Source organism: Rhinoderma darwinii, chromosome 11, assembly GCF_050947455.1.
Source record: "Rhinoderma darwinii isolate aRhiDar2 chromosome 11, aRhiDar2.hap1, whole genome shotgun sequence".
In the NCBI taxonomy this organism is placed as follows: Eukaryota; Metazoa; Chordata; class Amphibia; order Anura; family Rhinodermatidae; genus Rhinoderma; species Rhinoderma darwinii.
Window position 1 is genome coordinate 80,948,729 of NC_134697.1, and position 25,793 is coordinate 80,974,521.

General features: G+C 42.3%; 1 protein-coding gene and 1 long non-coding RNA gene across 5 annotated transcripts in view; one reads left to right on the forward strand and one right to left on the reverse strand.

Moving 5' to 3' along the window:
- LOC142663281 (uncharacterized) overlaps nt 1–18,024 on the forward strand; it is a 64,956-nt gene extending 46,932 nt beyond the window's left edge. For 2 of the 3 annotated variants that reach the window (XR_012851074.1, XR_012851076.1), the window contains exon 3: nt 17,655–18,024. This is a non-coding gene — a long non-coding RNA (uncharacterized LOC142663281). Of the gene's footprint in view, nt 1–5,350; nt 6,733–17,654 lie in introns of those variants that run through there. The other variant, XR_012851075.1, reaches the window with a different exon arrangement.
- RASSF4 (Ras association domain family member 4) overlaps nt 1–25,793 on the reverse strand; it is a 211,266-nt gene that overhangs the window by 41,282 nt on the left and 144,191 nt on the right. For both annotated transcript variants that reach the window (XM_075841830.1, XM_075841831.1), the window contains one exon: nt 10,822–10,967. In XM_075841830.1, coding sequence (XP_075697945.1) covers nt 10,822–10,967 — 146 coding nt within the window. The remainder of the gene's footprint in view (nt 1–10,821; nt 10,968–25,793) is intronic.

Below are 25,793 nucleotides of genomic sequence, written 5' to 3' on the forward strand. Positions count from 1 at the left end.
CACGTCATCGAGAATCAGAAAACAGAATAAATGGATCACGTGACCGTGGAAGCGATTGCCATTTTCACTTTTGGATGTTTACGCAAGTATATTCTGAAGATTGCTTATATGTAGTGAGGAACTGTTTTACAGTATGTTTATGTTGTCCGCATAACCCCTTTAAGCTGTGATTTGCTAGTAGTCAGAGGCGTAGCTAAAGGCTCATGGGCCCTGGTGCAAAAGGTCAGCTTGGGCCGCTCCTTCCCCCCAGCACTGGCTCCCCAGCCCCGCAGGTCCTCATTTTCATATAAACTCTTTCCTCCTCTTCACGGACAGACTAGTAAAGGGGTCCATCTGTCCCCGTCGCATTCAGTACTCAAATGCCAATACCACTGTTATATACGGTAATCCACTATATACCACAATACATTTCTCAAATACCATCACACCACAGCCAAATTCTATCACTATAAATTGCTAAAACAAAAGCACAACCAAATAATACTGCCATTCTATAACTGAAGGAGGCTGGTTCCAGATCACATTTAGGAGATCCGCATTCCACCATTGTGAGAACAGTTCCTGACACAAGGAGGAGGGGAAAAGAATATCTTACAAATGTGATGTCAAACCAACCTAAAACAGCCACACTGAGCCAAAATAATAGTAATAATTAATATGCACACGCAAACACATACTGTAGGTGTGGTTGTTCCAGCCAGGGCCGTCCTTTGGGCAGGGCAAGTGGGGCCCATGCCCCGTACAAACCGGGCCCCATACTTGCACGTGTGATTCTATCTGCTGGGACCCTGTATCAAAGCCTATCAGGTGTAATACTATGTGCTGAGGGCCTGTATCTAACCTTAATATGTGTGATACTGTCTGCTGGGTGCTGTATCTAATCCTATCTTGTGTGAGACTGCCTGGGGGCCCCACCATTAATCCTTGCCCTGGGCTCCAAAAAGGCTAAGGACAGCCCTGGTTCCAGAGCTGCGTCTCCCACAAGAATTTTTACAGTAATTTTTACAGTCAGCAGACCGGGAAATCTGGTTTCCTAGGCAACTGGGCCGTCCATCGTTATTTTTAAACTGGCAAGATATCGGGTCAATGGCTTAGTTAGAGCTGAAGTTCAGCTTACTTTTGGAAAAAAAAATAATCTATGTGCAGCAGGCAGCCATACCAACCCAGTTCTGCAGAAACTTTCCAGGACTCCTAAGTCTAGAGCACAGGAGACAGTGATGCATTCACCTATGGAACGTTGTCTTGGACCATTTTTCTTGCTCCCCACCCACCGCTTTACACCTTGAAAACTTAATATTGAATAATTTTATTTCAGATGCAACCAAAGTCCATGGCAGATACAATCTGACCTTATTCACGGACACTTCTCCACTGAAACTTTATATCGGACAGATACTGGCTGGGATTCATCCTAATTTATATGTTGGAACATACAAGTGTCAACTTGTACGTGGGCAACCGTACCACCTTTTTACCCCTTTAATTTTTATACACGGGATCCTGTGTATCAGAAATAGAGGTTCCAATTTTTTAGCCGAACAGTTATGTCGTTCTTTTTTTGCGTAATTGTGTGAAACATGAAAGGAGCTGATAAATATCTGAGGGTTACTATGACAGCTGGTTTCATGTCAGACATGCACAGTCAAAGGACTCAATAATATCTATACACAAGAAGATATGAAGAAAAACAAATGATATCACGCGGGCCATATGCTGTCCGGGGGATGCAATGCACTCAGTTCACGTGTCTACCGGGTGATCAGCTTTATACAGTGAGCTGGCAGCCCAGGTTATCAGATAACTTCCCCAACATCTGCTCAGTTGTTTGGTTTATTCTTATTTTTACTTTTTAAGCAAGGTACTCTCACAACAAGAAGAGATGCCCATTAACCCGGTAAGTATTTAAAACAGGGTTGAACGATTTCCATAATTCTCAATTAGGAAAAACAAGCCATTATTTTCAGTGTGTGTGTGTGCGTGCGTGTGTGTGCGTGCGTGTGTGTGTGTAAGTTCGACAGGTACTTAATACCTTTTGGGGTATTTTAAAGGCCGATCCGGATATAGGAGAACTGTTAGATGATAACCCTTCGATTACATACTGCAGAGGATGGAATTTGAGGGACAATTTAGTGCACATGAAACCAGTCATTGATCAAACATGGTTACCAAGGGTCCCAACAGGGACCTATTGAGGTGGGTCATGTAAAGCCTGTGAATTTATAACCGTAGACAGGACATTTTCCAACGCGAACACAGGATGTGTATATAAAAATTATGATTTCATGAACTGTAAGACCAAAGGGGTCGGGTGACGTGCAGTTGCGGTATCCAATATGTGGGTAAGACCATTAGGGAATTCCGCAAACGTGTCAGGGACCATGTTAATGATGTGGCAAAACAAGCTGAGACGCCAATTTCTCGTCATATCTGGGATAAGCATCAGGGCAATTCGAATCATCTGAGTTTTCTGGGGATCGAGAGGGTCCATCCCCTATTACGCGGTGGGAATTGGGACAAACAGATTTTGCAGATGGAGGCACCTTGGATATTTGCCATGGGTACGGTTAAGCCGGCTGGACTCAATGACAATATTTCCTTTACTTGTTTTCTTTCTGTCTGGGTGTTAATAGGGGGTCTTATGTGACTCTATTTTGCAGCCAATTTAATTTAGTTCATACTTGCTTATGATTGTTTAATTGGGATAAAGCAGCTTTATATTCATTCTACGATTCCATGGCTTTTCTTATCTATACCATGGGATAGCCACTCGCTTTGGTTGATAAGGGTAGTTACTAGAGGACTGATCTATAACTTCCGGGTGATTGTTCTGATTATATCACTTATATTCGAAAGGTTAAAGACTGATTGTCTTCTATGTTCTAGTTCTCTTTGTTTTCGAGAGATTTATCTGGATTACTTTATCCTCTAAGCTCTAGTCGATATCTGTGTTTTGTAGTGCGCCGCTACCAGTTTGGTTCCCATAGTCACCTGATGCCAGCAATGGATAAGCATCACGAGGATGTGGCGCTGTCTGATTGGGCAATGATTAGGGCTCGTTCTGCCCTGAATGGGAGGGGCTTAAACTATAAGCAGCCGGCACCTAAGGGCGCGCGTTGCAGTCAGACACCAGTGCCGTCACTGATATCTGCATAACAGGGGGGCTTGATAGAAACACTGAACTGTGTCTCAGTTGCCCCTGTTGTGAATGAATTTACACCTCTGATGAAACATCGGAATGATAGAGGGATGTAGAAACGCGTTAGGTGTTCTACCAATGTAATAAGTTCTTTGACTACTTTCCCAGGCAGGGATCAGTTACATTTGCTTCGACTCTTGATAAGTTAGCTGTGAGTCTGCTATATCTACTATATGGTCTGCTCTATCCTGGTCACTCTCAGCTTGGTCGCCTGTTATCAGATATTTTGTCTAGTTTAGCCCAGGTTTTAATAAGTTTTTTCAATAAAATATTTTTAAGTGTTCTTACTCAGGTGGATTTAATTGAATTATAAGTGGACGCAAATACCACTATCTTTGATATATAGGAATTGTTTGTGTGTGTGTGTGTGTGTGTGTGTGTGTGTGTGTGTGTGTGTGTGTGTGTGTGTGTGTGTGTGTGTGTGTGTGTGTGTGCGTGCGTACAGTCAATGACACAATTGAGGGCGTTAAGTGAGACATCTGCCTGTCCCTGGACCCATATGGTTCCAACACTATCATTGCTCATAAGGCCTCATGCCCACTTCAGTTATTTTCTTCAGGGTGCTATTCATTTTTTTAACTGATAGCACCCTGACACATTCATTTCTATGGAGCCATGCACACTTCCGTTGTTTTAACAGAACCGTGTGGTCGTTCCGACAAAAATAGGACAGGTACTACTCGTGTCCGTTTTTGACTAAACAGTCTCAGCCATTTCATTATTTTGGTCAGTTGAAACAATGGACTGCACATGGAAACTATCCGTGTGCGGTCCGTGTTTCACGGATCAGTCATTAGCGGCTGTACAATGGGCAACGGAAGTATGCAAGAGGCCTAAGGCTATGTTCATATCGGAGTACTTCCTTTACAACATGGATTCTGTTGGGGTTTCCGTTACTTTCGATGGCAAGTATAGCAAAGCATGCAGTCCTGTTCTTGCTGTCAAAACGGCTGAAAACGACGGACCCCGAATGGCCTCGGTACAGTGCCATGGCTTCAGTTATAAATGGAAGCCGTGACACTAATGTGAACAGAGGTATTTTTCAACAAGTTACAGAATCTCATTATGGGATATATTTTTTCTATCACCCTACAAAGCCTGGTTAGGTCTATAAAGTATAACTCTCCTCATCGTCCTCTGGTAGCACAGAAGGGATATTTAGATCCCCAGTCTTCTTAGGACTGCCCACCTAGAATAATAATGACTAATTAATTAATTACCATAACAGAAAGCATAAGAACTCTCAGAGACATTGTAACCATATTTTTTTTATTTTGTCCACTATTTCCTGTCAGTTGCAGCAATATTCACCTGCATTAGCCCTCCATTTATAAATCGTTTATGTTACAGAAACATAAATCTGGTAGAAAAGACTCCATCGTTTCCGATTAACCTCCTCCCGACATGCGCCATATATATATATATATAAATATATATATATATATATATATATATATATATATATATATATATATATACGGCACAGTCGGGAAATGGTTCCCTCAAAACGAGGGTACTGTTACAGCTGACACCCTGCTGTAACGGCCAGGACCAAAACTAGCCTCCGATCTGGTCAATAGCGACCGCAGCACCTAAGGGGTTTGTAGCCGATCTGCACACCGTGCATTTTTTATTATTACTCTCACAGTTGATATACAAAAACAGCGTGTTTTCTAAGACTAAGGCTATGTTCACACGGGGTCTTTTGCCGAGTTTTTTGACGCGGAAACCGCGTCGCAAAACTCGGCAGAAACGGCCCGAGAACGCCTCCCATTGATTTCAATGGGAGGCGTCGGCGTCTTTTTCCCGCGAGCAGTAAAACTGCCTCGCGGGAAAAAGAAGCGACATGCCCTATCTTCGGGCGCTTCCGCGTCCGACCTCCCATTGACTTCAATGGGAGGCAGGAGAAAGCGTGTTTTATGCCCGCGGCGCTCAATGGCCGCGGGCGAAAAACGGCGCGATAATTGCTATTCACACGGAGTATTTTGGGGGAGGAATATCTGCCTCAAAATTCCGTTTGGAGCTTTGAGGCAGATATTCCTCCCCCAAAATACTCCGTGTGAACATAGCCTAAGTGTAGCTGTGAGTGTACTTATGTATATATTTAGTATTTTTGTATTATGTATATTTATAAACTTGTTTCTTACTATTTAGGCTGCTCTATCCGCCTCACCTGTACGTGTGAGTAAGGGGACGTGGTCTCCCGAACATTGCGGCGAGGTGAGGAGGCATGAAAAGGGGAACTCAAACTCAAATTAAAAAAACATAAAATAAGGACTGAAATCTGTGTATGTAGCAACTAACATGTTTTTTCACTATTTCTAAGCCCGATCAAGGTGTGTTTGGTGTGAATATCGTGCTACAAATGTGTTTGCTGGGCTGACTATATGATAGGAGCACAGTAGGGCTCCTGATTACAGGTGCACGTGTACAATCTTTTGTGTATTGACCATTTATCAGCAAAACACTGGCCTGTACACAACGGAGTGCTTCAAAGAATATCACACATCTAAGGATAATTGTATTATTTACCCTAATATTATACTCTCTTATTATACAATGATGTACTCCGCACAGCTTACATATGTCTCCACATTAAAAACTGAAATACTAGTAAACTCCAATCAAAACTACTACCAAGCAAAATCCGCGCTCCAAAAGCCAAATGTCGCTGCCTCCATTCTAAGCCCTGCAGCTTGCCCAAACAGCAGTTTACATCCACAAGTAAGGCATAGCCATACCCAGGAGAACCCGCTTAAAAATTTATGGGGTAAGATTCTCCAGTGGCACAAGCTGTGCACAACATATTATGAGGTGACATGGCAGATCAGTGGAAAAATTGCAATTTTCACTTTGAATCATCTGCTACGTATCAATTTCTGGAAAATACCTGTGTGGTTTAAATGCTCACTACATCCCTTGATAAATGCCTTTAGGGGTGCAGTTTCTAAAATGGGGTCACTTGTTTCGGTAGAGATAAGGGGTTTTGCAACTGTGATATGGTGCCAGAAACCATTCCAGCAAAATCTACACTCCAAAAGTCAAATGCCGCTCCTTCCCCTCTGAGCCCTCACATGTGTATCCAAACAGCAGTTTGTAACCACATATGGGATATTACCGTACACGGAAGTAATTGCTTTTCAAATGTTGGGGTGCTTTTTCTCCTTTATTTCTTGTGAAAATGGAAAAAAAATTGAGGTAAAACATCTTGTTGGAAAAAAAATTATTTTTCATTTTCACGGCCAAATGCTAATCAATTCAGACAAAAATTGTTGGGTTGAAATGCTCACAATACCTCTAGATGAATTTGTCAAGGGGTGTAGATTCCCAAATGGAGTCACTTTTTAGGGGTTTCCACTGTACTGGTACCTCAGTGGTTCTGCAAATGTAACATGGTGCCTAGAAACCAATCTAGCAAAATATGTGCTCCAAAAGCCAAATAGCGCTCCTTCCCTTCTTAATCCTGCTGTGTGCCCAAACAGTAGTATATGACCACATATGGGGTTTTGTCGTACTTGGGGGATCTGTAGGGTATCGTGTGAATTGCCATTTTGTATTGTTTTATTTTGTGGTTGTAACACAAACTGCTGAATAAAATAAAATATAATCTGCTGAATAAGATAAAATATAATTTAAAAAGTTGCTCCTTCATTTCTGAGTCCTGTGTTGCATGTTGCAGTAAAGTAGCATACTAGGGCCACATATGGGAAATTTCTAAAAACTTCAGAATCAGGGTAATAAATATTGAGTTGCATCCAAGTAGAGAAACACAAAGAGTGGCACTCACCCAATGACGTTTTCTTAATCTTTATTTCTTGGTAGAAAAAGCGGGTAAAAACAGTGAGTACTACACTCCTGTGAAACGAGTAATAGCTCTTGCAGACGACCGAGGTCAGGCCGTGAAAAATGGTCTCTGTGTCGGCCAGTTTCCCGACCACGGAGCAGGTGAACAAGACTCCTGGCATCATAGAAATGTATGATTCTAGGAGTCTCTGCCTCCCAACGGAACTGCTGTTCCGAACTGATACAGTCAACTAGTAACTATTTTGTGTGGTATAGCTATCTGTCTTAAAAGCAAATACATTTAATTTTAGAAAAATGATAATTTTACCACTAACATAAAGTACAATGTGTCACGAAAAACAATCACAGAATCGCCTGGCTAAGTAAAAGCACTACAAAGTTTTATCCACATAAAGACAAATGTCAGATTTGAAAAATGAGGCTCTGTTAGAAAGGTCAAAACTGGTAGAAGCGGGCAGAGGTTAAGGCACATTCCACCAGATCCACTGCTACTTTATGGGCAGAAAAGGCTCAAGTTCCACTTTAAAGGCTATGTACACCTTTGCAGGGCATTTTTTTAATAAACAGGTTAGGCTTCGGTCACATCTGCGCCGGGGTTCTGTTCGTGGTTTCCGTCAGGGGAACCCACGAATGGAAACCAAAGCATTTGTCTCCGTTCCGTAAGGTTTCTGTTTTTCTGATGCAATCAATAGCGCACTTGACTGTCTCCAAGTTCCAGCTGAATGGTCCCGGATTCCAGGCGGTGTCCCGCTGTCCAAGGCGGGTAGTGGCATGTCTCGTTTACACTGTATTTGCACCCTCAGGACACAGATACAGTTGAATCCAATGGTCGAGCAGGGAGTCGTCAGCTCCATGCTCCACCATTCACTATGCAACGTCATCTGTGAACGGCCTGGTGCAGGCAGGCGCATTGCATTGACGACATCACACCACTCTGCGTTAAGCCACACATAGCACAGACTGGAGGAGACCTGCCTGAGGGATCCCCTTTAATCGTCATGGGAACCGGGTTATGTGAGTACTTATTTTATTATTTTTATTAGGCACTATGGGGCAATATACTGGGTGTGGACGGCATCTATGGGGTCATTATACTGTGTGGGGTGCAGCTATAGGGGCATTATACTGTGTAGGGCAGCTATGGAGGCATTATACTGTATAGGGGCAGCTAAGGGGGCATTATAATGTGTGAGAGGAAGCTATGGGGTCATTATAGTGTGTGAGCTGAAGTTCTAAACCTTCTGTATAATAGTAGTATACAGCAGGCTCAGGGAGTATATTATATACAGTAGTAAACAGCAGGCTCAGGGGGATATATATTATATACAGTGGTATACAGCAGGCTCAGGGGTATATTATATAAAAATGGGAGTTGGCCTAAATAATTGTTCATTAGTCGTACTCAAAGTTACATGCTCAATTAATCTGGATTTTGGTCATAATCACCCAGCCCTAGACTGAAGCTATTAGGCTGGATTCACACAGGATGTCGATGCTGCTGATTTTCTGTGTGGAAAATCTGCAGCGGATTACAGTCCCAGTCATGTGCATGAGATTTAAACGAATGCGCAGTATTTTCAAATACGTATTTTAGTTTGTTTTTTTTAAATGTAGAAGGGGTGAAAATAGCAGCAAAATATGCAACAAAAAAAGGCACATAACACGTAGCAAAAATCTGCAACATTTCTGTCCCCTATGAATACATGTGGCCCGCTGCACACGCTGCAGATTTTTGTGCTTGATGCGGAAACAACCCCATTCAGATCAAGAGAACGGATTTTAAGTCGAAGAAATTTCTGCAACAATTCTACCGGGCCTAAGGGTAAATTTCCACAGGTAGGAATTTCCACAGGTCATTGTTGCCATGTGGTCTGCTAGGAAGGGGTCACGGTGTTATGATTCAGGCCTCATGCACATGACCACGAGTCCATTGTTGACCATTGGAACCGCACAAAACCCTTGTTGTCCATCCGTGTGTCTTCAGGACTCACGGATCCACAACAATTCACCAGTATTGCTAATTGCGAATCCGGACCGCAAAATGACATGCTCTAAATGTTTGCAGTCCGGATTTGCGTCTTCCGCACCTATACATGTAAATCACGTTCATGTGCATTGGGCCATAGAAAAGAATGGGTCTGCAGTTTATCCGCAAAAATCCGGATAAATTGCGGCCGCAAAAGCACGATCGTGTGCATGTGGCCTTAGGCTTTAAATAGGTCTTCCATGTAATGTATTATTCTAAGCAAACGCATTACCTTTCAGAGCAATCCACCTCTATACAACTAAAATATATTGAATCTGCGCTAGAAAAATGGCGTAGTATTATAACTAGATCAGTATGCAATGGCAGATCATTGGGGCGAATCACGACAAAAAAACGCCCAAAACGGCATTGTCTATGTCCTGCAAAAGAACCTGCAGACATAAGGTCACATGGGGTCTGTATTTAGGGGGTCTGGTCTGCCGTCTGTATTTAGGGGGTCTGGTCTGGGGTCTGTATTAGTTTATGGGGTCTGTATTAGTTTGGGGGTCTGTGGTCTGTTTTAGTTTAGGGAGTCAGGTCTGGGGTCTGTATTTAGGGGTCTGGTCCGAGGTCTGTATTTAGGGTGTTTGTTCTGTTGTCTATTTATTTAGGGTGCTTGTTCTCGGGTCTGAATTTGTTTAGGGGGAGTCTGGATGGGGACTGCAATAGTTTAGAAAGTCTGGGGTCTGTACGTATTCTAGAATCTGGTCTGGGGTCCGAAATTATTAGTCTGTGTAAAAGGGGTCGTTCGGGCAACACTAATTCTCACAGCTAGCTGCGTTCTTCATCGACGCGCGATTCATTCATTCGTATGAAAAAACGGTCCGTACACGGACAACCCCATAAATGTTAAGTCCTGGGCCTTGGTGTCTGAATTTTTGTGTTTCTATAAAGGCTGGAAATGGCTGCAGAAGCGAGGAGCAAAGGTCTCATCAGGAGAAGTCGCCATAACGTTCGTCTGTGTCAGATGGAAAAGAAAAGAAAAGAGAAAGAATCCTATCAGAGAAGACGTCACTTGTTAGTCACTGGATGTATAGAGAATCTGTCCCCTCTCCTGACATGACTATTGTAGGAAATCATTGTATTCCACATAAAGTCTTTGTGTACCCAAGACTAATAGACAAATGCATATTGCCATTGTTATGAGGATGTGTCCATACACAGTGTGACACTGTCAGTAATGGTTGGAGACTGTCAGTATGTAGGGACAAAGCCCTTTGACAAGCAGAATCGTAACACCCATTTGTCAATGCTCGCACAGAAAGTTGGTGTTCAATATAGACATGGCAGAGCGGCGGTGGGGAAGGGGGGCTCAAGTTTGTGGAACAGCCCAGGGCCTATGGTCTACTTAATCCGCCACTGTCAGTATGCAGTTTGGCACACAACATAAAAGGACTGTGTACTTGTATCTGGTGAGGAAATGGGCAACAGTCATTCACAGACGCCAGCATAAAGCACCTAGAACAAAGTGTAACAGTGGAAATATATAAATAATGCATGTGACATAAAAGTGCAGTGAGTAATTTTCTTACTAGTAATAGTTACTGGTGGGAGAATCATTTACCAATGCAAATAAAAGATTTTGGGGTTTATTTATACATTTTAAAAAAAACACTTTTCCGCTGCCACGTTTTGTCAGAAAATGTTAATTTCGTATTCTCTGATAAAAGGGGGTGTTACCATGGGACTTATTTTCTATGGTTTGCAATCCCTATTTTGATCTGAGTAGTCGGAGGAAACATTGCCAGGTACAGCCCATCATAGATCATGGTAAACTTAGCATAGCTGTTCTTACCTGTCCTCTCCTTGTGCGTCTCTACCCCATGAGTCAGAAGAGCTGAAGCTTATTCGTTCATTGCTGTCGTACATTTGTAGTCGGATAGGGCGCTGCAAACCCCAGGATATGTTTAAAAGTCCTTCTACGACGAAACCTCCACCATCCTAAAAGAAAAAAACACATTATTAAACAGCGATATTAAGTTATTTTCTAAATTGTTAGCTTCTAGACTAAATGATTGTCTACCTTCATTGATAGCTTTAGATCAAGTTGGGTTCGTTAAAGGAAGACAAGCTAGAGATGGAACTCGTCGGTTTTTAGATTTAATTCAAAGTAGCTTCTCAATCTAAGGTTGCAACAATTTTTCTTTCCCTGGATGCTGAAAAAGCATTCGATAGGGTACATTGGGGTTTCATGGATGCAGTCCTGGAAAAATTTGGATTTGGATCTTTTATAAAAACAGCAATTCTCTCTTTGTATACCTCCCCTTCAGCAAGGGTTTTGAATTCCGGGTTTATGTCAAGTACATTTCAGATAACTAATGGTACTCGTCAGGGATGTCCATTGTCTCCGCTGATCTTTACTCTTTGCATGGAACCTTTCGCAGAATTGATCCGTAATACTCAGGAGATCTCAGGGATTAAAGTAGGTGCCATGGAGCACAAAATAGGCCTATACGCCGATGACGTGGTTATGACTTGTACTTCCCCCTTGAAGTCCCTGACTGCAGTACTAAAGGTTATCTCCCAATATTCCAGAGTTTCATATTATAAACTAAACATATCCAAGTCGGTAATGTTACCAATTAACATTTTGGATCCCCTGAGGGCAGATCTATCAAAATTTCAGTTTGCATGGGCAGAAACAGGCATTCCATATTTAGGTATAAAGTTATTTTCATGTTCTTCCCAAATAATCTCTAAAAATTATTCTGCTCTTTTGTTGAATATAAAGGAAGAATGTGAAAGGTTAAATAAGTTCCAATTATCGTGGATAGCCAGGATAAATTTGGTTAAGATGTTCTTACTGCCTAAGATCTTATACTTATGTAGAACCATTCCAGTCCTTATACCTGTCTCATTCACTTCACAATTCCAAAATGTTTTGCTTAAATTTATCTGGAATCACAAACGTGCAAGAGTTGCAAAGTCACTGCTGTATCGAAGGAATGGGGATGGAGGTTTGGGAGTTCCTGGCATTGCTTCCTATAATGTGGCATCGATAATGGACCAGCTGTGAGAGATGTGGCATGCTTCTCCTAAGCACCTATGGGCTCAAATTGAAGAAGTGCTTGTTCCTCATCACTCTCTCAAAACCCTGATGATAATAGCATATATGGGAGGTCCAGTTCCTCCTCTCCCCATTCAATCTATGAAAGACTCCATACAGGTTTGGTCACAGGTAGTGTGTAAACAAAATTGGGTGCATGTCTCCTTACAAAGTATGCCAGTGATTTCTATTCAAGACTTTGTTCCTGCCACTCCAATGTTAGAATGGGAATCAGCTGGGTGGAGGTTCTTTCTGACTTTTATGACAGCTGGGTTTTCAGAACATTTGCAGATTTAGCCGATTCATTTCACATATCTCATAAGAAGTTCTTTCAATATCTCCAAATTCGGCATTTCTTGCAGGGCTTGAAACTTCCCACCCAACCGCCCCAACTCTCTACATTTCATAAGTTTATATTTCAATGGCAGGGTTTTCCGAAAGGCCTCACATTTAGTTATGATTTACTGCTTCATAGAGGGTGGGATTCAAAAGACCCTTATATGCTAAAATGGGAAGAAGAGTTGGGTACTTCATTCTCCTCAGAACAATGGATTAAAGCTGCTAATTGGATCTCCAAGCATTCTAGATGCATAAATCATATGGAGTTAGTTAAAAAAATATATATCTTAGGTGGTACCTAACGCCTTCCAGATTCTCCCACTTTGGAGGGGGCAGCTCTAATATGTGTTGGAGAGGGTGCGGAAACAAAGGCTCCACATTACATATGTGGTGGACCTGTCCTTCTATTAGCTCTCTATGGAAAGAAGTGTTTCAACTGATCTCTGAGATCTCAGGTAAACTTATCTCAGGGTCCCCAGAATTGGCCGTTTTGGACATGGGGTTGGAAGATTTACCTCACCAAGTCCGACTGATTTCTCAACATATTCTCATAGCTGCAAGAATGTCAATAGCTAAATTGTGGAAGTCTCCCGTCCCTCCATCCATATTAGAGGTAATTAGAAGAGTTAACATAGATTGTAGACATGAAACGTCCTTCCTCTATTACTTTAACACACCTCATACGAAGGTGGCGACGTGGGATTTATGGAAAAGCTCAAAATATTATAAATAAGTCATGAATATGTCTGAACAGAGTCACAGTATGTATATGAATGTCTTTTTTTTTATTTCTTTTGTTTTCTGTTTAGTTGATTTTCTGTCATGTTGTTTTGTGCACTCCTTTGTAGGACTTCTCATGTTGAGAACCTTGGGTGCTGAAGCTTGGAGGTATTTTTCCTATGTAATGTGTTGAAAAAGCTCAATAAAAATTTCAACGATTAAAAAAAAAAAAAACACAACTCCCTTTCAGTTTTGCACACATACCGTTAACTCCAGCCAACAGGGCAAAGAAAAAAATAAAATAAAACAAAAACAACCTCATAAGCCTTGGGCTTGCAGGACTTTTTTTTTTTCCCCAACATCTTTCATTTGATACTTCACTGCAGGACAATCTCATATATGATGCATGACAGTTTTTATTACAGTTGTGCTAAAATAAAGTCAGTATCCAGAAAAAATGTAGAATACGTGGTATTTAGCAGAAGGTCGGGCTGGGAATATAAATGGAGAAATAGTCTAAATCGAAATTCAGTGCAATTAATAGACGTCATCTTGCGAAATTCGGTTTTATAAATTATTTCCTGCCGAGGATGCGAGGCAGTGACGTCATCGCGCCTGTCTGCACCGTGCTGCACAGACCAGAGGAATCCCCTCCACTCGTCATTGCAACGGGGTTAGGGAAGTATGTATATTATTAGTTTTATCAGGCACTATTGGGGGCAGCTGCGGGGGCATTATACAGCGTTGGGGCAGCTATGGGGGACATTCTAACGTGTGGGGTGCAGCTAAGCGGGCATTATACCGTTTGAGGACAGCTATAGGGGCATTATACTATGTAGAGGCAGCTATGGGGGCATTATACTGTGGGGAGAGAAGGTATGGGGGCATTATACTGTGGTTGGCAGTTATGGGGGGCATTATACGGTGTGGAGGACAGTTATGGGGCATTATATTGTGTGGTGGCAGCTATTGGGGGCATTGTACTCTGTGGGGGCAGCTGTGAGGGCATTTAGTGCGGGGGCTGCTCTAGGGGCATTATACTGTGTGGGGAGCACTATGGCGGCAATATACTGTGTGGGGGCATTGACAGGGGGTATATTATATACAGTAGTATACAGCAGGCTAGGGGATAAATATTAATTCAATGGCGTGGCATGCAAAAAGGGGTGTGGTCTAAATAATTGTTCAATAATCGTAATTGAGGTTACATGTTCAATTAATTGTGCTTTTGGTCATAATCGCCCGGCCCTAGTAGAAGATGTAGGAACAATTTGTGTAAATACAACAGTGTAGAATTATCACATGACATGGACCATTTTACTTGTCCATTTACTATTGTCCATTTGTATTCACACGGTGCGGTTTTGCTGCGTGGCTTGAAAACCGCACCAAAAACCGCATGCGTTTTTACCACGAATTCGCCGTGCGACAAAAACCCGACAAAACCGCACCGTGTGAATACACCCTTAGGAGAAATGTGTAAAGTAGAAATTTAGTAATTCAATGTAGGGAAACCAATTCATGAAATCTACTCCTTGGATTGGAGAATGACTCAATTTTAAGGACATGTACGTGTGTTGAGCAGGACCATGGCGGGAATGTTGTATGTTAGCGGACCATCACTATATTTTCTGAGAACCATACAAACAATCACAAAAAATGAAAGCCGAACTGTGATTGGTTGTTAGGGGCTAACAAGGCAACGTTTTCTGTAAGATAGTTTTGATAAATGAGAGCCACGGTAGGTTTGACTTAGGCTTCGTTCACATCTGCGTCAGGGGTTCCGTTCAATTAAATTCCGTCGTATTGTTTCCGCCCAAAAAAACAAAACGGAAACCTTTAGCAACGGAAGCGTTTCCATTGAAATCAATGATAATGCAAACGGAAGCCTTGGTTTCCGGTTGCCTTTCCGCTCATGGGTTCCTCCGACGGAACCCATCAACGGAAACCGAACACTGATGTGAACAGGCCCAAAGATATATATGAAGGCATTTTTTTTCTTACAATTTAATGATGCTAATTGAACTAAATGGCTATATTCAGAAGAATATGCACCCAGCCCAGGAAGAGTACAGAAAGGGAACAACTGGAAAATTACCAGTCCATGTTGGAACAGAGCCATTTCTCACTGGTCCCACAATAGATAATTTTTCTATCTGACAATGTAATTGTTTGAATGTCACTGAGGCTGAACCGGAGTACGTGAGAAAAATGTTGTATAACGGCCTCTATATAGGAGTTCCTATAGAAATGCAAATACAGTCATGTGCCACTCATCAGTTTATAAAGCACGGGCGTGTAGCGTGTTAATAGCGTCTGTCATTGTTTCAAGTAAAAGGGTAACACTTGCCGGTTAGTTTCTTATGTTTTTAGATTCTTTTTTTTGCAAAAGATACATCCATTGTGTCAATAGTACAAAATGATTTGAAGTCCATGCTTAAGATATCATTTTAAAGGGTTTGTACACCGTTAAAATCATTTACATTTTTTTTTATTTTTTTTTTAGTGTTTAGTGCAACTTTCTGAATGCTTTTTATTAAAAAAAAAAGTACTTTTTGAGATACAGCAGCTTTATACTCTGTAAATAACATGATAAATATATATATACACATGTCCTATTTTTTCACGCTTCACAAATCCCTCCATATAGTCTCATCTATGGGGGATGCGAGACCGCAACCCGCAGCGCAGAGCACGGATGCACCTCGGACGTGAAAAACTGCAGTTTTTGACGTCCGAGATGCGCAACGCTCGTGTCAGAGACACGCAGGAGCGCCGCTCACCGAAGCCGTCAGTCCCGCTGACCTGATGGATTCGGTTTTAACCGCAAGATACAGCTTCTATGTATACATCTTCTGATGTGAGGCGGCGTGGTGTGATGAATTTTGAATCTCCATGTGCCTCACATTAATAGGATTAACCCCATCATGTTCCTCACTGTCATAATGGACAACATTGGGTTAATGTGTGAGGTACATGATGGGGTTAATTACTATTAACGTGAGGCACATGGAGAATTAGAATTCATAATACCTCGTGTCTCAAATTAATAAGTAAAAGAAAGCATTTTTTTTTTCTTTGACTGCGTACACATAAACGACGCTATAAATTTGTTATTACGGTTGCGACGATACCGAATTTGTGTATATTTTATGTATTGAGACTTATTTTAGTGTTTCCGCTAATGTGTGTGTATTTCTTTACAATTTTTTTATTTAACATTATTTTTTTTAAACTTTTTTATTTTTAGACTTTAATGTACTGGCATATATCTATATACTGATAGTACACAGGCAGTTGTTAGGACAGACCTCAGTATGCCCTAACATAAAAATATGGTCAGACAGCCCTGGGGTCCTTCAATGGACCCTGGGCTGTCTGCCCATATATGGTATGTTCCTCGATCGCGTCACAGGGATTCCCTGTGATGCAATCCAAGGGGCATCCCCGCTTTTATTTTCCTCTTGAATGCTGCAATCAGCTTTGATCGCAGCATTTAAGGGAATAGCGGCAGAAATCAGAAATGCCTCTGATCTCAGCCGTTAGAGCGGGGCTGCGGCTGTTTAATACAGACATTGCCCCGGTCCTGACAACAAGTGTGTGCGCGTGCAGTCAGCAGGAGGTAATGCGGTCGGCACTGCACTAATGAGCGCCGAAACTGAAGACAGAACATGCAAGTATTTTGCAGTGTGCCAGCTGTTGTCAGGAGCAGGGCAATGGCTGTAATACACAGCTGCAGTCCCGCTGTGACCAAATTCACGTGTTACAATACTAAGCTGTGCAGCCGCACAGCTTGCTATCGAAATACATGAATTAACGGTATTGAACCGTTTGAGGGTGCACGGCATCGAAATTGTATCGATATTTTGATGCATCGTGCAACCCTACCAAGAGGCCACGCTGGACGAAGAAGCACAGAATTCTGGGTAAGTATAAGACTTTCTTTTTTCTTCTGCGTTGTCATTTTTGCGCCATTTTACCTCCCCGTTGGACTCAATGGGGAAAACCCGCAACAAAAAAGCAGTGATTACGCAAATACAATTGACGCTGCGGATTAAAAAAAACGCACCGCAGGTCAATTTCTGAGCGTTTTTCCCCCGCTTATCATTTACGCAGCATGTGGATGAGATTTGCTCAAAGTCCACAGTATTTACGCTACGTGTGAACCCGGCTTAAAGGTAAAAAATCTATAAATGGAGATCAAGGTCTTGCAGCTGCTTGATTAAACGGTTTGATGGCAAGTGGACTAGATTTTACACCAAAGCTAATTCTCCGACCTCCGCTTAGTTTCTATAGTTACCTGTGCCGTAGTTGGCAGCAGAAAAGAGGCATTTAAAGATCTATTTATAGTTTGATCCCAGGAATACCTTAGTAATTGCAGCTAAGATTTAGCTTTTAGCTCATTGTACATTGAGGTAGAACCTTATCATGATACTATAAATATAGAGCCAGAAACAAAGCTAGCTTGTCCTATGCCTGACAGTCATTGTGACTTGATTTTATTCTGAATTATTATTTTACAGTGAGGATGTACAGGGTGGTAGTACATACGTGGATGATGAGCTTCTCTGAAAACGTGTCACAGTGCACATCACATTAACATCCCGCTGTTAGGTACACAGACAAGGCAGCAAATAGTCACTTCTACCACTGAGAAGCTAGACGCGCACACCCCCCCCCTTCCCCGCTCCATCCCTAGGGACATCACCTTCCTCACATCCTCGCTCACGTTCGCAGCTGATGCTATATTGGGAAATGCAGCTGAGAGGCTGACAGCTGCTAGGAACTATAAAAAGGAGCAGGAGCACCATTACTGATCAGAAAAAAGGCTGACGGAGAACAGACACACAATTCTGCAAAGAACTAGGAAAAGGACGCTTACACATCCATCACAAGGTAAGGGTCTTTCATTCATGATTGCAATACTTTAAACTGCATTGTATCTATAACAGACCAGACCAAATAACGTACATACAAATTATCACCATTACATTTAGCATGCCGGATTTAAAGGTTAAGACACCAAATATCGACAAGCTCCATCCTTAGAACCAGCATACTTTAACCGGAACTCGGTTATAGGCCTCCACAAAGGGGGTCACTTTAACCTATTACTGATTTATGTCCAAAACCACAGATGTATGGGGTAAGCCATGTCTGTACGATTTTAAAGAGAAGAAAATTGGCCCGAAAATAAAAAGAATAAAAAAAACATAGGCATAAGACCAGATTCACATGAACGAGTGCAAACTCGGATGTGAAAAACGACCGTTTTCATGGATCCCTCATAGGCTTGAGTCTATTTAGGGATCCGTGAAAACGAAAGAAAATAGGACATAGGTTCTATTTTTCAACTGACCCATTACATGGTCCATTGAAACAACGGCCGTGTGAATGGCTCCATTAAAATACATGCGTCCGTGTGGCGGCTGTTGTTTTAACGGAGGTATACTATGGTCGTCTGAATTTCGGCCTAGGTGGCCACCTTTCTAATGGGGACAACAAATACTTGCAGCCATTACTGTGCTCCAAGGGGTTGTCACGCACATCCTGAATGCAAATTGATGTGCTATATAGACCATACCTGACCATATACAAGCATGAAACCGGTTAGTTGTCATTATATTTTATGCCAGGGGCCAATAGTATTTGTCACTCAGGTCTCTGATCCAAATATGCTTTTCAAGTTATAACTAAAACGTAATGCCGGTTATTCTGTGATAAGTATCTATTATATCGGTTCTTTACAGCTATGAGATCTCAGCTCCTGATTTCGGCACAGCAGCTCCCCACTATTAGTGAGGATACCGAGGTGAAGACGCACGGTGAAGTACTGGCTGCAGACAACTATGTGGACTGTGGACTGGAGGATTATGTTAAGTCTATTCAGACGCTGGCACAGCCCTGTTCAACAATAACAGACTATTTGGAGATTAGACCGATTAAGTGTCAGAGAAGAACTCGTTTTAGACAAAGATCATCATTGAGGGTCTGTGAAACCAAATTTTTGGGTGCGTCACAGGAATCCACCACCTGCAATATCAGCCTCATCTCCCTCGGAAGTCCTGCTGACCCTTTAGCCTGGCTATTCACACAGAGTGGAAAAGAGAACCAGGAGCTGGACAATACCTCGGCAGCTTCCCGCAGCACCGTACCTTCAAAACTAAGACTCGCTAATCCCTCAAATACAAGTAAAACAATGGACACGCCAAGCAGGACACAATGCAGTGAGACTCAGACCATGCAAGACCGATTGAACCGACTTCCACGCCCGCAAAAAAAATGTCGCTCCGTCAGCTACAGTGCAAGGGGGGGCACAAGCAAACTTCATAAACCACAGTTACCGGTCATATATGAGTTCTAACTCATTCTGAGAGTAAAAGGACCTTTTGTAACTAGACTTTCTTTACTATTGAACATGAAACTTGGGCGGCTATTTATCTGATCTGTGCTAATAAATATTTTTTTATTTTAGACTTTTTTGTTATTGCTTTGCTTGGAATTGCATTGGACCAGTAGGCTAGCTAGATTTACAGCTTTCTTTAGGCCATGTTCATATGGCATACACTTGGCATAGGCAATCCGCCATCTAATTGTTTTAGAAAATTTGAGTCTGAAATCCCACCTGAAACTCTGATTTCTGCCACTGATTGGCCACCGGATCCATACACGGATTACTGTAATTAAAACATTAACATGCTGGGGATTTTAAAATCCACAGCACAATTATTATTCAGATATTTACTTGAGCGTGTGACTGGTATACAATATTCACATGCATTGCTGGCGGAATGTTAGCAGATTTTGTCAGGATTTAGACGCAGAATCCATGTCTAAATCCTGACAGAATCCTGAATGTGTGAACATGACCTTATGGTTGCTAAATGCTACATGGCTGCATAATAAGGTCTCTCAATGACAATCTTATAGATCTCCTCAGGCCTCATGTGCATGTCTGTATTATGGCTCCGTTTTTTTCAGGAGTCGTAGTAAAGCATGGGGCCTTACTGTACTTCCGTAATCCACTGATTTCACAAGGAGGTTTCTACGGTCAGATTCTGGACAAATTTTACTAGAACAAATCATGGCATGCTTAAATAAATGCCGTATGTACAGATGTAGCCATCTTTATCTTGACTTTTAACGCATTAAATATACAGTGGAAAGATCCTTTATCTTGACTTTTCAATGGGTTTTGTTGTGCGATATCACGCTGCAGCAAGTTATCAGAGTCAAGATAAACATGGCTACATCTGTACGTCATGTATTGTAATATAATCTACTTGTGTCAGGACGAACTACTCTTCTGGACAACAGGTGGTTTCATTCTAAATTATACTGTGCGATGTGTCATATCTACAGGAGCCTGAATAATTTATTATTTAGTTCTGTTACTTATATCGTGTCAGCACTATACAGAAGTTGTCCGCATTCATTATCCCCAATAGGGATCACTATCTAAATTCCCTATCTGGGAGGAGTGTGGCGGAAGACCAGAGTACCCGGAAGACATATACGCTAACGCAGGTAGAAAAAACTAATGTTGTCCTTGGTTGGATTTACCAGCTTCCGGCAGCTCTTTCTGCATTAGTTATCTGATTATTTACTTTAATCTTACTTTTTTCTTATTTTGGGTTGCCATTATTGGGGCTTTGAGCCAATTAATAGTTTTCCATAGAGGTTTTGTCTCGGGTTACAATATTTTAAATTAGAACCCGAAATAAATAATATTGCAACTTGAGGGTCCAGTGTGTGTGTGTGTGTGTATATATTGCAGTTTATTATAATAGTGATTAAATGATTGCATAGTAAAGTCCCACAGTGGGACTAAAAAAAAAAGTTTAAAAAGTTTAATAAAGTTACTAATAAATAAACTAGAAATCCCAGGTAAATAAAATTAAAAACACACTTTTCCCCCTTATAAAAAAAAAAGCGATACAAATAATTGCCATTGCCTCGACCTCAACAACCCGAACTATAAAACGTTTACGTTATTTAACCCACACGATGACTGCCATAAAAATAAAGTAAAAAACAATGCCAGCTGCTTTCTATTCATCGTGCCTTACAAAAATTGTGACAAAAAGCAATCAAAAAGTCATATGTACCCCAAAATGGTACCAATTAAAAATAAAAGTTGCATAAATAAGCCATCTTACAGCTACGTCGGTGGAAAAAATAAAAACGATATGGCTCTTAGAATATGGCAGCTGTCGTGAAACGACAACACCCAGCATTCCATGACAGCTAAAGGCTTTATTATTCTAGCCAAATCTGTCAGGGCATGCTGGGAATTGTAGTTTTAGCTGGAGTGCCGCAAACCGCTGACCCCTGGAACATGGCGACACAAAAACAAATACTTTTACTGAAAAAGTATTTTTATTGTGCAAAAGTAGTAGAATCTAAAAAAACATATACATTTGATTTCACCATAATTGTAACTACTTGCAGAATAACGTTATTATGTTATTTATACCACAAAGTAAATGGCGTAAATTAAAGATGCAAAAAAAGGATGGCAAAATTTCTAGGGTTTTTTCCTTTTCCCCCCATAAAAAGTTAATAAAAGTTCATTACATGTAGCCCTCACCCGGCTATGTATACAGAACAATAAAAGTTATGGCTTTTGAAATGCGACAATCAAAATACTGAAAAAAATTATTCCGTCAGTAAGGCTCAAAATAGGCTGGTCAATAAAGGGTTAATAATATAACCGTTAACAGTCAATGATTGGTGGTTGGAGATAACTATATCCTTTAAAGATTAGAGCTCAAAATCTAATATTCAAAATATATACATCTTTATATGACACATAGTTTAAAAGCATACGGTGTAGGACTCTCTCGGACCCTCATTGCCCCTCATGAGATCTCCAGATGTGTCCGGATCCAAGAGAATAGCGACAAAACCGGATCTCGCTGGTATAAAACCCCAGACATTACTTCAATTTATTCCTCTTCTCCCTCTGATATTTGTTGGCGATGTCTTGCAGACAAGGGTATATATTTCCACACCGGGTGGTCCTGCAGTAAGATATCCCAATGGTGGATTGATATTTTTAACCAATGTAATACTGATATTCATTCCCCCCATCCCCAGAGATTGCGCTGCTATCACTCCTTTCCCCAACTTCTACTAAAGTTCCCACTAGCTTATTTAAATTTCTGCTGATAGCTGCTAGATTATTGGTCCCGACCTATTGGCTTTCGGTAGAGGTCCCCTCACTGGACCATTGGAGAGCCAAAGTAGATCAAATTGACCGTTTTGTGGAAATTTCCCATTGGGAGAATCATTCAAGAAATGCCTTCATGAGAACTTGGCTTCCATGGAAAATGTTTAGAAATTTTCTGTTATTTTTGTCTAAAAATCGTACATATGTTTACTTTCTGAGTTGCTTTTTGTACTCCCTTGTGTGCACTATTGATTATGTTCCTCTTTTGGAAGTATAATAATATCTCTTAGGCTTTGATAACATTATAATGTATGGTACATGGAGCAATGTGACTTTTCTTTGATTTGTTCTTGTTTTATTTTTGTTGTATTTGTAAAGTTTAATAAAAAATTTAAATATATTTAAAAAAAAGCATACGATGGACATACATTATGGAAGGATCATCCTGCAAATCACAAGGATCAAACAATGGTCAGTGTATAGTAACAGACGTTCCACTCTAATGGAATATCAATAAATTAAATGTGTAGGCTAAAAATATTCCACATATGTAAGGGGGATAGAGGGGTTTAATACCCTTAAAGTAGCACTCCGTTTTATTTTTTTCTATCATTAGGTACCTATCCCCCATTATATACACTCAGTATTACCTTATTAAGTTATTCCTTTCTATCTGAATTCTTCTCTTCAGTTGGGTCATGTGACCTCACTCTGAACTAAAAAAGTCTACAACAGTTAATGTACATAAGAGTCAGCCTCATCACTTCTTGATTTATGGACTGTACCAAACAGGTTCTCCACAGAGGGGACACAGAAACAACTGTCACTAACTACTGATGAGCAAACACATTGTAGGCCCACAGGCGTATAGCTGCTGTAGCTGAAACTGCAGCAGATAAGTGGTTAATAAAATTGGTTGCTCAGGCTAGGGCAGTGATCTGGGTTCGCTTAGGAAAAATTAGCCAATGAAAGGAATGGGATGATGTGACACAGAGAGGGGAGGAGTATGGGTGTTTTTACAGCGTCTTGGTGAACAAAACCTTTGGACGCAAGCATTTCCCTCTCTTACTTGTCTCGTAACCATGGACCGGCAAGACTTAGAACAGATCAGCATTCTTGTGCAGGATGAAGGTTCGATCTGGCTGCAGTTTCTCCTGGACAAGACTGTTGCGCCAGCTTTTTCTCTCCCTTCCACCCTCCCCGCTTGATAGTCGGCGTTCCAGGCCTCCCGCTTGCCTCTCATCATCCATGGCGGTAAGTAATCGCTCCGTGTTCTGAAGGTGCGGTGCGCATGCCCAAGCCTCACTCCAGCGACTGGCTCCAATGCAGATCACACGGTCAGCGGCAAAGGCCGCAATATTAGAAGTGATCCCTCTGTCCCCTGGCATTGCTTCTCTCTCCGGCCTGGCGAGACCCAGCCCAGGGGCCATGCAAAGCACCGCCGAGCGCGCCACCGCACACATATGGCATTTACCGCTGCCACCACAGTAGACCTATCTAGGGGGGCACCCATTCCCCCAGAATACCAGTCTAGCTCAGTTTTGAACGCTACAACGGTTGCTTCACCTCACGACCATACCTAGCGGGTACTGGCACAACACCTCTCCTTCCCCCACTGGAGGAAGGAGCTACATTTTCGTTAGGGGACAATGGGGATGAACTCTTCCCCTGCAAACAGGAGCAGGCCCCCTTAAGGCCCCCACTTCCCTCAATTACTAATGCCCCTGTGATTATACCTGGGGCTTTAGGCCCGACATATATTTTAAAAGGAGGATCAACCAAATTCTCCTTCCCTCCATTCGAGAGATCGCACAAGCGAGAGACGTTCTCGCCATGGACGTTCTTCCAGGCGCAGGTCTTCTCGCCGTTCACAGCCAGCGCTGCTCCCGACATAGGTCACCTTCTTCATCCGGGTCTACGTCCACGAGCTCACGCACTGACTCGTCTAACCGTGGCAGCCCATCGCGCAGTCATGACAGACATCATCATTGCAATCGATCATTGCACTGGAATCGCCAGATCGCAATTACAGTTATGGAGTTTCCAGTAGTCGTGGCTGTGCTTGCACCTCCTCCACCTCCATCTCCAATGCTTCCCGCGTCGTCAACTGGACATGGAGAGTCTGACTGCCTTCGTGCATGGGGTTCGGGTAGTGCTTCTGACAGAGATTTACTAGCAACTGTGCGCTCCCTGTTGGTAGGTATGCCTCTGGTCCCGGCAGGACCAGCGTTACACTCGGTGGCTGGGAAGTCTCTGGTCGAGGCCTCCACTTCCTCATCTACGCATTCTGTGCCTGCCTTCAGGGACACTTACTTTTGTGGGATAGCTCCTCTCGGCGCCCGTCTTTTTGAGGATACCAGGGAAAAAATAGCGAGGAACGAATATGTGGATATTTGGTCCCTGGTATCCGTGGATCCGGCGACCTTCGACATGGTGCGTCGCTTTGAAAGGGGTATGCCTGCTAAACCAAAAGCTGCTAGGACTTTCAATAACTGGATACAGGCTTTTGCGGTTCTGGGCTGTGTAGTTTTGTTGAAATTTCCAGATCGTTCCTTCCAGGGGTTTGTTTATTTAGACACGATATTCAGCGCCTACAAGACTCATGGTGGTTTGGCCTGGTGGCGTTACGATAAGGAGCTTCGTAGGCGCATGTCTCAAATGCCGGAGGTTGGGTGGGATACAAAGGCGACCTATGTGTAGCTGCGACTTATAATGTCCATGCAGCCCTTTCAGCCCACTGCCCCCATCGCAGCAGCATTTGGTGGTTCCTCCACTGGGGTTGGGGGTCCCATTAACAGATGGACTGGTTTGAGCGGGCTCTTTAATGAGGGCCATTGCAAATTTAAGCATGAATGGTCCTCCTGCGGAGGCTCCCATTCTGCCGTCCGCTGCACCGGTCGGGTTGCTGCCTCGCTCCGCTCCCAAAATACGGGTAGAGATGCTACTGTGGCTAGACCCATACCCCAGGATGGAGGATGTCGCCCTGCTTACAACCGGTTTTTAGTTAGGTTTTTTCATCCCTTTCGTTTATAACCCCGCCCCGTCTTTTTTAAGTCAGCTACGAACTTCACACTTATAATTAGGGACAAGGTGATGAAGGAAGTGTTGTTGGCGCAGATGTCAGGCCCCTACCCAGAGTTACTCTTTCCCAATCTGCGGATTTCTTCCCTAGGGGTTGTTCCTAAGAAAGAGTCGGGAAAATTCTGCCTTATTCACCATTTTTCACATCCTAACGGTCGTTTGGTTAACGACAGTATTAGCAAGGATTTAGCTGCTGTTTCATATGTGTCATTCGATAGAGCGGTTGACTTAGTTTGCCCCGTCCATGCTGACTGTTTCCACTTATAGTGCTCCCCATATCAGCCCCCACAGTATAATGACCCCAATAGCTGCCCCCACACAGTATAATGCTCCCCATATCAGCCCCCACAGTATAATGACCCCCATAGCTGCCGCCACACAGTATAATGCTCCCCTTATCAGCCCCCAC